The sequence below is a fragment of the Anticarsia gemmatalis genome, chromosome 2, assembly GCF_050436995.1.
Source record: "Anticarsia gemmatalis isolate Benzon Research Colony breed Stoneville strain chromosome 2, ilAntGemm2 primary, whole genome shotgun sequence".
Lineage (NCBI taxonomy): Eukaryota > Metazoa > Arthropoda > Insecta > Lepidoptera > Erebidae > Anticarsia > Anticarsia gemmatalis.
In genome coordinates this window covers 13,377,267-13,390,378 of record NC_134746.1, presented here as the reverse complement: position 1 = coordinate 13,390,378, position 13,112 = coordinate 13,377,267, and the positions used below count along the sequence as shown (strand labels likewise).

Sequence of the window (13,112 nt, the reverse complement as noted above, 5' to 3'; positions counted from 1 at the left end):
TGAACGCGACTTTGCCAATTTGTTTTTCTGATGTTGTCTGTCCGCCCGTCTGACAAATTCTTTTCAATACAAAAATGGCTGCTGTGCAACAAAATTTATCAAAAATGATTTCGGCGCAGCTACGCAATAAAGCAAATGAATTTCTGAATTCCAGAAAGCATGCAAATAATCTTGCTGATATTCTACAGATGTTCGAGGTGAGCATAACTTGCTAGGTGGTTCCGAAATCCTCTTTATTGAACTGCGTCATAGGTTACGTTTTTTATTGATGGTTATTTATTATATTTCAGGCTGAGACGGACAATTATACGCCCTTGCTGCTTACTGTGGAAGTGATATTTACCGAGCTTTTGAAACGAGGTGATCTAATTGAGGGAATCGTCCCATTGAAACCTGCAGGTGAGTGCCAAAGCGGTGTACAATTCTAAAGATTATTTTCATTTGTAATAATATTGATTTTGTCTGTATACATGCGACGCAGTTGTCATCGTTTTGGTCGTAGAAGGCGTTTATATCGAATCAAATATGATGATCGAGATGTGTTAGGAGGTGTTGTGGGAACTACCCTGAGAGATCACATTCCGCGACATGTGACGTTATTTGCTTATATAAAAGTCTGATTGGACCGCAGAGCGACTCTCTTGTGTAATTGCTCTTGTTACGGAACGGCATTATGTTCGATGGCTTTATATAAATAATCTTTATATAATGTCAAAGTTTCAGTGGTGTAGGCAAGTAGGCAGAATGGTTTGTGTCTGTGCCAGCATTGTTCAATAGAGTAATGTGCTATTGGTTATAGTTTCAAGGTCACGCACATGTATGTATTTGTATACCTACTCACATGTCTCATTGTAGGTTGTATATAGCTTACATCCTTTTTTGTGTTGATTCTAAATTGTTTGGCAACAGCTAAATATAGATGTTTTTGTAGAACAAGTCTCAATAACCAGACTTCAAATGAAGTGAAGAATTTCAATGAAGTCAACAAAACTAGCATAAAAATTGCATTCAATTTGATGCACATGATAGTGTAAAGTTTCATTAATTTAACTTAATATAAGATTTCATTAAAAAGGTCAATATAAATAATACTATCTGATTAGTAGGGAAATACCGCTGGTAAAATACCACACAATAACATTTTGATGTAGATATTGATTGATACTATAAACTAGAATATATCCTTGCTCATTCATGGATAAAAACAAGTAAAAAAAACTATCATAACAAATAAAATTCTATCACTAACATTGAAAATTGAATTAGTGGTCAAAACAGTAACACTTTGATACTATCTAGTAACATTATCAATACAAGTACATCAACAAAGCTTCACAGTGGTGATGTCATGTATATATGTATACATATACATATAGTTACATTCAGCCACACTGAAGGACATGTGCCACACAAACACATTCAAAACTTGAAGGGCATGTGCCAAGGACATTGCTTTGTTCATTCATTCATTTTATATTTCAATGTGTTTTTTATTCAAGTGTTTGTTATCCTGGTGTCTGATAAAAGAAGCATACCACTTTTTTAGTTGATGTATTTTCCTTCTATCATTATTTTTATCTAGTTTAATGGTCTCAATGTACTTTGATTTGGACATTCTATACAAAGAATATGAAAATTTTTTGAATAAAAGCAAATTTTGTAAAGGTTTGGACAAAGCAATTGTCAAGATATAGACTATAAGAAATAATTATTACCTTATGTTTTAACTTGGTTAATAATTAGTGTCAATAATGTCTAATGTAATAACAATGAACATTAAACAGCATCATTATCTTAATACTTTTGTAATAAGATTACTCCAAACATTACTGTTCTGTGACAAAAAGATATAATTAATATTATAACTTTTGTTTGTCCATAGATCGCAGTCCAGAAGCGGAATACAAGCGATGGCTGCGCGCGTGTTACGAGTCAGCACACAGCCGCGTGGTGGAGTGTATCAAGCGCGGCCGCACCAGCTCGCGCCTGCAGGCCCTCGTCACCGCCTGCAAGCTCATGCAGGCAGAAGGCAAGCACCCACTTGAAGAATTCACTGGGTATTACTTCCCATCTATGAGGCTCAAGGTAAGCTCACTACATATTAGGTTGGGGAAAAAGTCTTTTCACATTATAGTATGTATGAACTTGTAATAAAATCTTTTCTCTACACAAAAAAGCTCCATATTTGGGTACCCCACGAGCTCACTGAAAGAAACCTAATGAACCGTGTACCTACTCATTTGTGATTCTTGAAGCCAGAGAGATTTTATTACAAGTTCATACATACTATAAGGCAAAAAGACTTTTTCCCTGACCTAACAATATGCTTGAGAACTTTATGTGAGAGTGAAATACAATGGACGACACAATACCTAGATATATAATACGCTGAACTCTGTCTACTTTTTGGGCAGTATAAGTATTTGTATAATTCCATAAACTATAGCAACAAAATTTTATGAAATTTATTGTAAGACAAGCTTTATCTGTTGTGTATGATTATATGGTGTTTAATTATTTTAAAACTTTGTATTAAAGATTGGCGCCGTTTTTCTCGGACACCATTACTCGATATTCACGCGTTTAAACGATTGTATTATGTGTATTCATAGCTGAAAATAGCACCAACATTTATTAGAACATTGCCACAAATATCTTTATAGATTCTTAACAATATAAATTGTAAACTTGCGAATAACAGCGTACGATGATCGTTATCACGATATTAGGGAGTCTTCTTTTATAACCATCTTCAATAACATATAACAGGCAGTTTATAAAACAGGACATGTAAGCTAAATGCTATAACTTGATTACATAGTTACATGTAGTCTCCAGTTTGTAACGAGATAGTTATTGCTTGTTTTCAAGTGCTTACAATGTAACATATTACACATTTACACTTATAACATGACTTACGACACGAGTTATATTGGGTGAAGAAATAAGTAACAAGATTGAATCAGACAGCATTATTGTCATTATAATTGTTTCTTATAATTACAATGGGTGATTAATATCTGATTTGTTTAGTTCTATATATAAACAACTAGCTTACTCGTGAAACTTCGCTTGCGTCACAGAAGAGGTCAAAAATTTCCCCGTTTTTGTATCATTCATTTACTCGTACTCTGCTCCTTTTGTGTAGCGTGATGATATATAGCCTAGAGCCTTCCTCGATAAATGGGCTATCTAACACTGAAATATTTTTTCAAATCGGACCAGTAGTTCCTGAGATTAGCGCGTTCAAACAATCTCTTCAGCTTTATAATATTAGTATAGATGTCCTTAACGTTGATGTCTAATAACTGTTACAGAATATCACATTTTATTTCTCATTTCCATTGTTGTAGAACATCTTCAGCATGCTGTTAGACTCGGAGGTGTCCATGTCGGCGCCGATCGCTCGCTTCCAAGAGTTCACAGAGTACAGAGATGTTCAACAGTACGGACTCAAAGTACTCTCCACACTCGCATATCGCAAGTAAGTAGACAGAAGGAAAATGTTCTTGAATTTACATATTTTTTCTTTCTTATTGGAAAAAAACCCCAATTAAAACGATTCTTAAATGACTATAATAACTGGATCACATTTATATAATTGATTGTAAGAACTTTGACACTAAGCCCCCGTTTCTGATGTACTTTTAGCGGATGTATCAATTCAATAATGTTTAAGCTCATATAAACAGGACAGTTTGAATAGATAAACTACCTATAAATGTACCTCAGCTTCTGAGCACAAATCATTCAACTAGTAACCCCACAATAAATAAATAGCATTTTACAATAACTTTCTGTGGCATATGTTGAATTATGTTTAGACCATACCTCATTACCAAAATATCATCTAACATCATAATCATACTCTAGCTGACCTTGGTACTAGGGATTCATAGCATGGAAGAGAGACAATCGTGCTAATTCCTACAATATTTTTGTCAGGTCCCCAACATCCATCTACATACAAAACTACTTAGAGCTGCTGGACAAGTTGCTGGTGTGTGAGATAGCCATGGACAACAAAGGCAAGGGCAAGGAGAGGGACGTGGAGGAAAAGGAGGAGAGGCTTCTCTGTGGAACTGATGGTAAGTCTTATTTCATCAGCCTATTTATCTGTCTTGTTCAATATTTGAAAGTAAATATTAGGTCGGGGAAAAAGCCTTTTCGCATTATAGTATGAACTTGTAATAAAATCTTTTCTCTGCACAAAAGCTCGATATTTGGGTACTTTGAGACTTTTCCCCGACCTAATAAAAAATCGCCACATGCTACGATCTCTATATATCTCTTTAGATTCATGCATGTGTATAGATAAATAACAATTAATTATATTATAAAAATTTAACCCATTACTGTCCCACTGCTGGGCAAGCTGCTCCCGGAATGCGGAAGCGATCAGGCCTTGAGTCCACCACGCTGGCCATAAGACAATAAAAAAGAAACAGTCTGGTGTAATATTTTTGTACCTAGACTTATACATATAAGCTTATGAGCTATCTCACATCATGCTAAGATATAAGTTAGTCAAGTAATTAACTCAAACATGAATGTGACTGCAGGACAACACACCTAGTTTATATCCAGCCAATATAATCAGTCACCTTGTCATTCTGAGCATACTTTTATCAGTTACTCCAAGATATTATAAAGTTCTTAATAGAATAACTGCTATTTAACTCAATGATGTCATCTACAGACTTATCATGATAGTTGTGAAATAATGACTCATTTCTCATCTCGATTGACAACATTTGTTTTATCCATTGATGTAAAGTATTTTATAGCTAATGATTACAGAATAATACATGTTTGACTTTTATCAAAAACTGATTGTTTGTTGCAACTAAAACAAAATAGTATCAGAGTTATTTTACAAAGACTGTGTTTGATGCTGTTCTTCACAAGACATTTAAAGAACTCATTGGCATACTAGTATAATTTTTTCCTCTTTCAAGCCGTGAATGGTCAGTAGTTCGTAACTTTTACATTACGAAAGACAAACACTTGTCTCGGGTCCGGTTGTATTTTGTGTCTATCCCCAAACAAGATTAGCTCTTCGAGGATAATTAGAAAGTAAAAGAGTATATAATATAATAAGACTCCTCCCTCATTACGGAAGTAGGCCCTTGTCCAGCAGAGGGATATTAATGGGTAAAATTATACTAAACTCGTGTTGTTTATCAGACAAGGCGCCGTTCCCGTACAACCCGGGCGTGTGCCGGCGCTACGCCAACCGCTGCTGGGGCTTCGCGTGCCAGTGGCCGCTGTGCGCCGCGCCGCGCACGCACCGCCGCGCGCTGCTGCTGCTGGTGGAGCGCCTCATGCCGCTGCTGGCCAAGCCGCACCTCGCCACCGACATGCTGTGCGACAGCCTTGACGCCGGTCTGTAGCTTGTGCCACTATAGCATCAGTCCAATGAACCTGTGTCCCTCTATTGTATTGTATCTCTCAGTAAAACCATTTGGCGATTAAAAAGAGTGGCCAAGAGTTTCTTGCCAGCTCTTCTCATTGCCCCTACCATCCGAACTGGCGGTAAATTCACTCTCTGTATTATCGACTTTCATAAGTGTATTGGCCTAAATGCATACTTAAATGATTTGATTTTGACAATCTTCGTTCTTAAAAAATATCTGTTGTGATAGCCAAAGTTACAGTTACTGAATGCACAGAATCATTAGAAAGAGCTGAACAAAATTTTCCTAGCCACTCTTTTTATTCTTCGAATACAGTAACAAATTAAATAAGGTTTTACATACGACGTTCACAATTAAATAAAAAAGAAATCTACACTAAAAGTTCCCTTCCAAAAAAAATTACGTCCACGGTAACTTTACTAGACATATTTGTTGTCCAACAGGTGGTCCAATAAGCATGCTCGCGCTGCAGGGCGTGTTGGAACTAGTGCGTGTACACAACATCGACTACCCGGACATGTACGACCGGCTGTACGCCATGTTCGAGCCCGAGATGTTCGCCACGCGCTACAAGAAGCGACTCATGCACCTCGCCGATATATTCCTTAGCTCCACGTGAGTGTTATTCCCACACCAATAATTATTATTTGTGCTATCCACTAATAGTTGTTTCAGTCAAGTTGTACTTGGAGTCTGTTGTTTGTATGTTTGTAAGTGCTTGTTCACGTTGGCACGCGCGGGCGCGGTGGCGGTCGCGAGCGCGGGGACGTGGCGATTTGTGTTCACGTTGGCGGCCAGGCGTTTGTTTCTAGCGACATTGTTGTTGTTAGTGCGGAAGGTGCCTTTAAAGAAAAACGAAAGGAAGTCTACAAAAAATTATACTTTCGAACCTTCCATTGTCATAACGCCTTTCAAAATTATAAAAAATAATATACTGAAAAATATAATGAATACGGTTTTTTTCTTCTTTAGACATCTGCCCGAAAGTCTAGTAGCCGCATTCGCAAAACGTCTGTCTCGACTCGCACTCGTAGCGTCCGCGGAAGACGGCGTAGGCCTTCTACAGCTCGTAGCCAACCTGTTGGTGCGGCACCCCGCGCTCAAACGTATGATCTGCTACGAGGATTCACCTAACATCAGTAAGTATCACTTGTTACGTTTGCTTTTATATTTTTGTATTAGTTTACTCGATATAGGAACTAACGGGCTGGGATTTCTAGTCGTTTTCGTGCGTCGGGATCTCCTCATACGTGAATCCAAATGTTAAAAGTACGTTTCCTTCAGTGTCGACGGACCCGTACGTGATGGAGGAGACGTGCGCGGGCGCGTCGCGCGCGCTGGGCTCGTCGCTGTGGGAGGTGTGCGCGCTGCGCCGCCACGACGTGCCCGCGCTCAGCGCCGCCGCCGCGCGCCTGCTGGACGCCGGCGCCGCGCGCGCACAGCCGCGCCCGCTGGCGCCGCACGACCTCGCCACCGTGAGTACACGCAACGATACCACACACTACTACACCTAATAATTGTTCTGCCACCATAGAATTCGCCGCCGCAGTCATTTTTTTATATAGGTTTATTTGTTAAACACTAATATCTTCGCAGGTTTAGACAGCTTACATCATAAGCGACAACTTTATCGATAAAATCTCTTCAATGTCAGATAATTTCTTCCACAGTCGTTCGACGCGGAGCTAAAGAAGAGGTTCAAGACGATAGAGATGAACTTCGTGCGGCCGCAGGGCATGACGTCGTCCGGGGACCGCGTCATGCAGTACTGGGAGCTGATGGCCTGAGCGCCGAGCGTGACGTCAGCGCCCGCTCCCGCCGCACTCTGCTCGTGACCGCACTCCGCGCATTTACACACGCTACCGGACGAGAGGACCGACCGACCCGCACGACGATCACGACCACACGACGCTTGCGTGCGAGAGTGAGACTGAACGATTAGAAAGGGACAGAAGGTATGGTGGCATTCAATATTACTGTGTTCGTGATCGTTGTGAGGCTCGGTCAGTACCACGCTGTACGCACGGTCGGACCAAACTCCTGTCGCCCGTAGGGTGCCATATTTGTTTTTTGTTTTTCAAAACATGTTGTCAGGCTAGCTGATCGCTTTCGTTTGAAGGTGTAAATTATAGAGAAATTGTTAATGTCGGTAGTGTTTTTGTTACTTGTATTGTTTGTTCTACAACTAGGAAGTGAGCTTCGATACGATGTCTACTGTGTTTATATTTATCTGGATATATCGTTTAAAGATAATTGTTAAGTAAATTAGATAATGAGAAATGGCGGGTAGTCTGGACTTTTTAAAGCAGATGTCGCTAGTGGATCAGAGGTATATCAAACAAGTTTTACCTTTTTAGTTTATAAATAAGGTAATTGTAAATTAAAATTATACTTAGAGTATTCACATTTTATTCAACATTTGAATAGTAAAATTAATTCTATATTTATAAAGATATTTACCTCTGAACACGATAGCGCCATTTCGCGTAAATAACCAGACAACTTTGCCATTGTCTGTTATAACATTATCGTATACCAAAATATTATAAAAATAATCCAGAAAAATATAAACGTGTTTCAGAAAAGTGCACGGTCGTCAAAATTGTATGATCGATTCATAAACATTGATCATTCGATTTGGATCCTTACGCGGTAGCAATACGGTCGAAGTTTGTATCACAATGTTATGACAGTATATTTTGTAAGCACTGCTTGGAAGCGGTAGGTAACATTTAAAAATGAGTGTTACGAAATACTTTTTCAAAAGATTCAATTTTACCGAAGGAGGTAAGTTTTTTTAAAGTGACAATTGGCCCATTAGACTAATAATTTACTTGAAATACCATTCTTAAGAAATACTTCTTATTATGTACTCTACCACTATGAAGATAAAGGAATCAGACCTTCATACTATAGATTCTATAAAGATGCATTCTGATTTCTGTCAATAAGACCTGTATCCAGCAGAGATACTCAAAAAGCATTTTAATAGCATATCTTTTAAAACGTTCATCCAAATACATCCGAATCTGGTACACCCATTTATTGCTTTCCTCAATTGTTTTAGACAACATGGTTTATAAATGTTATCTACCGTTTCCTAAGCGTTAGAAGTACGGACATTAACTGTGTATAAAGTATTGGCCTAGCGCAGGAACGCGATTAAGTTTAGCTTGCCCATAAATGTTATTGTTGCTAAATTATTCATACAATTATTAAGAGAATAACAATTTTTTCGCTCTTTTTACAGTTTATTTATATAAAGATGTAATAATTACGAGTTATCTTAAACTATTTGTATTTGGTAGCGAGTTTTGTGAGTGAAATAAACTCCTCTTCCTAAATATTATGAAATACACAAGATATTGATGTTGCACACTTATTCATATACACTTAAAAATAATGATGGTTAAGGGCTCTATTCGTACTGAAGATTATGGGTTCTTGAATTATCTCCAAATATGCTTCATTTCATCAAAAACAGTTAGTAGGTATTGTATCAGTATGGATTTTCTACAACGAAAGTGCAATAAACATTAAGTCCGCCTTTATTCAACACAGCGTATGGAGTCTTTCAATTAATAATTAACGATTTATTCCCAACACTTTCTTCAAATAGGGAAATATAATATTTATTACATTTTCTCCCCTATAATATATCTAAGTAACTAAAACATAATAATATGATACAAGTCATTTTTAACTTTTTTCGAAAGGGAAAGCTTGGTTTAAATAATCTAGTGTATATGAATAAGTGTGTAAAAGTGTTTAGTAGTTAAGATAATGATAAATTTTGCACTGTAATGTTAAACTGTAGACGAGGTGGCATGTTGTAGTTGTGTTAATTTTATTTTTGTACGATTCGAGCGACTGTGATGAAGGGCCCGACGTTTATAGTCAGCGAAATATTATATTTATTACTTAGAAGTTATTTTACAGAGAAATCTTGTTGAAAAATTATTGTTTATGCAATGAAGTAATGTTAAACATAATATGGTATTGACTTTTTCATAAAAAAACGTTAATAAATTAGATTTCTGAATATTATCGGTAATATAATCAGCCGTTTGAATATACGGCGGCCATTTTCAATGGTAGGAAAAGCTTGTTGAGGAAACGTTTATGCAATGAAGTAATGTTAAAAATATGCTATTGTATTTTCAATAAAATACGTTAAGAAATTCGTTTTCTACATATTATCGGCAATCAGCCGTACGAAAATATTTCATCTACGACAGCAAGTTTCAATGTTGGCAGTCTTGTTGAAAAAAAAATTGTCTATCTAATGAAGTAATGTTAAAATTTAATGCATTTTTAATACATAAAGTTAATAATTTGATTCTTCTTTTAGCACATTTTTGTAATAAATGCTGATTATTAACGGACGGGTATGTCCGTTTACATACAAGTGAATCCACGAGGTTAACTTGTATGTAAGCGGCACGTAGTATTGTATAAGGTAGACGATGCGTGTCAAATGTGAGGCCCTACACACATTGGATTGTTTAATAAAAGGAGACTAGTTTTTAACGAGCAAATGTAATACTAACTACTTGATTATCGTTCAGAAATAAAGAATGGGTTCCTTACATGGCAAGCAAAATGTAAGTGTATTGCGTGTCATTATCGCATCCTATAGATCAGTGGTTCCCAACCGGTGGTCCGCGGAAGTCAAAATGTGGTCCGCGAATGACGTTAAAATTTGAAATTTTCAGTATGATTATTACATTTTATCTTTAAAATACTAACATAGTGGTCCCTGCTAACAAGAATAATATAAAAGTGGTCCCGGACTCAGAAAAGGTTGGGAACCCCTGCTATAGATAAACTAATTATTTGATTTTGATTAGTATCATATGTTTTCAAACCATGTGTTTTTTAGACCAATACAATTTCCGTTTGACACGCATTAGTACACTAATATCTGTATTACAACGAATACAATGCAGACTCGTATAGTTTTATCCCCGTAAAACATCAGATTTATCGACTTTCAAAGATTTTGTCTTGCAATGTATATCTGTCTCGTTTCCTGACTACTTTTCGCTGTGTGACAGAAAGAGACAGCTATATTTTTCGGCGTTATGTTCGCTGTAGTACAGACGCAGTGTAGATTGGCCATGTTAAGGTCTGTAAGTTAACTGTTACAGGTGTCGTTGTCCGTCTTCCCACTAACACTTCTGCAGGCCTAGTACGAGCTATATACAAGACAATTAACTCATTTTATGCCAAAATCACACTTATAACCTTTTTCACTCGAGGCACAGTTATGTTGTGATTTTGTCATATTCCATAAACTGTGACATGAAATATGTCGCGAGCCTAGCATGAACAACCGTGACAAGACTCTTATACGAAATATTGTAGCAAGAGTTATGTCACGATCCTAGCATGAACACACAAGGTAGCTATCATTATCCGTCTTGTTTTAACGCACTATAGTCGTTTGTGCTCTTGTCTTGTCACAAACCCGTGCTAGGCCTGCAGTGAAGTCCATTCCAATGACTATCACGCTAGTTGTTGTTAGGGTTTCATTACATTAAGATGTTTTGTTTAATATAGGTTTATATTAAGCTCCTTGTCCACTGCGTGGTTTTATTGTTATATTAATAATGTCTATGTAGGGCCAAGATTATTTCATGTAATTCACATTTTCATTGAAATCAAGTGACAAATGTTGGTTATTTTTTTTTTTCATTTTAAATATCTAAAAAGATATCGATATAAAAAGAATCGATACATTATTTTTTTATTGACAACTATCTAAATGAAATATTATTTATTTCTTCAAATGTTTAGTTAATATATAATGGGCCTATAAAATATGTAATTGGATACGTAACTTTGTGATTGTAAATAACATTGGATAGGGAGCTCTTCAGATTGTCCTTCACGCGAACAATTGAGAACCAGTGTACCCTAGGGTGAGATTTTACAACTATTTATAAGTTTTGAGTCTTATTATACAAAATAATTGAATTACCTTACCAGTTTGAGAACCAGTGAACACTAAAGTTGAAATTTAATAATATGTACAGAATTGTAGTGAAGAAAGTACTTGAGCACTGTGTATTGATGCTTACATAGATTTTTTTGCTCTTAATTTTAAGGGAGATGGTTCAAATTTGAACTAGTAAGTAAACCCTTAGTTTCTTAGAAATATATTTTGTGCGTAATTTGAACTTAATAAAATGTTTGTGAAATCTCACCCTAGGGCTTATGACAAGGCCATATTTATTAAACTTTATTGTTTTATATTTAATTGTGTGACGGAGCCTCGCAGACAGGGCGCGGTCGGCAACATAACTTATTACGGATGGGCCAATATGTTAATTATTGTTAAGATATATGCTACTTAGCGAGGGCAAGAGGATGACAAGCATTTTGAATGAAACTTGAGTAGTTCTAACACATGTCAAATAATTTGTGGGAACGATTGTTGCATTTTAACTATTTGACTTCCACGGTCGGCTATACTCGACAAATCAGAACGTGCTGACGACGCTTTCGTCGGCAAATGTCGACAAAAATATAGCGACGTGAGCACGTCAGTCAAAGGGTTACGTAATTATTGTATTCTTCCCACTATTCGGTAGTATGCAAGGTAGAATATATTAAGAAATGAACCTTTTTCCTTTCTTAACATATTAGCTGCTGGGGATCAGTCATGATGACAATAAAATTCAGTAATAATGAGTATTGGAGGTATTTTTTGTATATTTGTCTTACCGATTTAAATCTTGTAGAGTTGTCTTGTCACGTGGCCCTTGCTAGGTCTGCCTGAATGTCGTCAATGATAATGTAAATTGTTTCTATTAACAAATCGAATAACAATAGACTCGAATCAATTGACTTGAACTAATACACTACATTTTCAATGACGATATTGTCAATAAGATTGACAATCAGATTGACTTACAATCGGACAATACGAGTACAGGCGTTATATTAGACGATATTGGCCAGTGTTTGTTATATATTAGTAAGAATATACTAGTGCAATACAGTTCCACACGTTTTGTACGTTTATAATGAAAATATTCTAGTCGGGATAAATTATGATAAGGATACAAAAAAATATGATAAATTCTGTGAGATGAATGACATGACCATTGAATAAAAAATCGTAAATATCGACATTTCTGATATTATTTCCAAAATATGTAAAGGTGATACTAAGATGTACAACAGGTTTTATTCGTAGTGAATATATTTTATAAAGGCACGATACTTTATTTACTGCGACGTTTCGATAGAATTGCATCGACCGTGGTAACAGGCTGACGTTTAAAATATTCATCGCGCTTAAGACCCATTGTGCATCTTAGTATGGCGTGTATAAGCCGCGATAGTTTGAAACAGAATAAATAATGTCTTTCATCTACTGCTTAAGTTAATTTATGCAAACTTACCAAAAATACTGACTTCCATAAAACGCCAGGAGAGAGCCTTCTTCCACTTAACAACCACTTAATTTTAAGATGTATCTACACTATCGTACTAATTGCCTATATAATAATTTATAAGTATCATGTTTTATAAGCTTAGAATAACCCACCAGTGAATACCCTTAACAAAATATGAACATCTGCGAATACATATAAGTTAAAATAATTATTTACTTACGCACTCTAGTGTCTTAATTGCCAGCACTTAAAATTAGTATAATAATATGGTAACACAGAAAATATTTTT

General features: G+C 36.3%; 1 protein-coding gene across 1 annotated transcript; it reads left to right on the top strand.

Moving 5' to 3' along the window:
• Positions 1-45: 45 nt before the first annotated feature.
• On the top strand, positions 46-8,212 carry LOC142985521 (nucleolar complex protein 4 homolog B). Its single transcript, XM_076133743.1, has 10 exons — positions 46-197; positions 291-399; positions 1,883-2,085; positions 3,354-3,484; positions 3,946-4,088; positions 5,188-5,385; positions 5,861-6,032; positions 6,390-6,556; positions 6,702-6,892; positions 7,088-8,212. The coding sequence occupies exons 1-10, from the start codon at positions 75-77 to the stop codon at positions 7,202-7,204; spliced, it is 1,554 nt and encodes a 517-aa protein (XP_075989858.1). The 5' UTR covers positions 46-74; the 3' UTR covers positions 7,205-8,212.
• Positions 8,213-13,112: the final 4,900 nt, after the last annotated feature.

Bases quoted from the DNA above. Each gene is read 5' to 3' on its own strand.
- LOC142985521 (XM_076133743.1), top strand. From the start codon at position 75: ATGGCTGCTGTGCAACAAAATTTATCAAAAATGATTTCGGCGCAGCTA. The intron at 2,086-3,353 runs GTAAGCTCACTA...CCATTGTTGTAG, and splicing joins TCCCATCTATGAGGCTCAAG to AACATCTTCAGCATGCTGTT. The intron at 6,557-6,701 runs GTAAGTATCACT...CGTTTCCTTCAG, and splicing joins CGAGGATTCACCTAACATCA to TGTCGACGGACCCGTACGTG.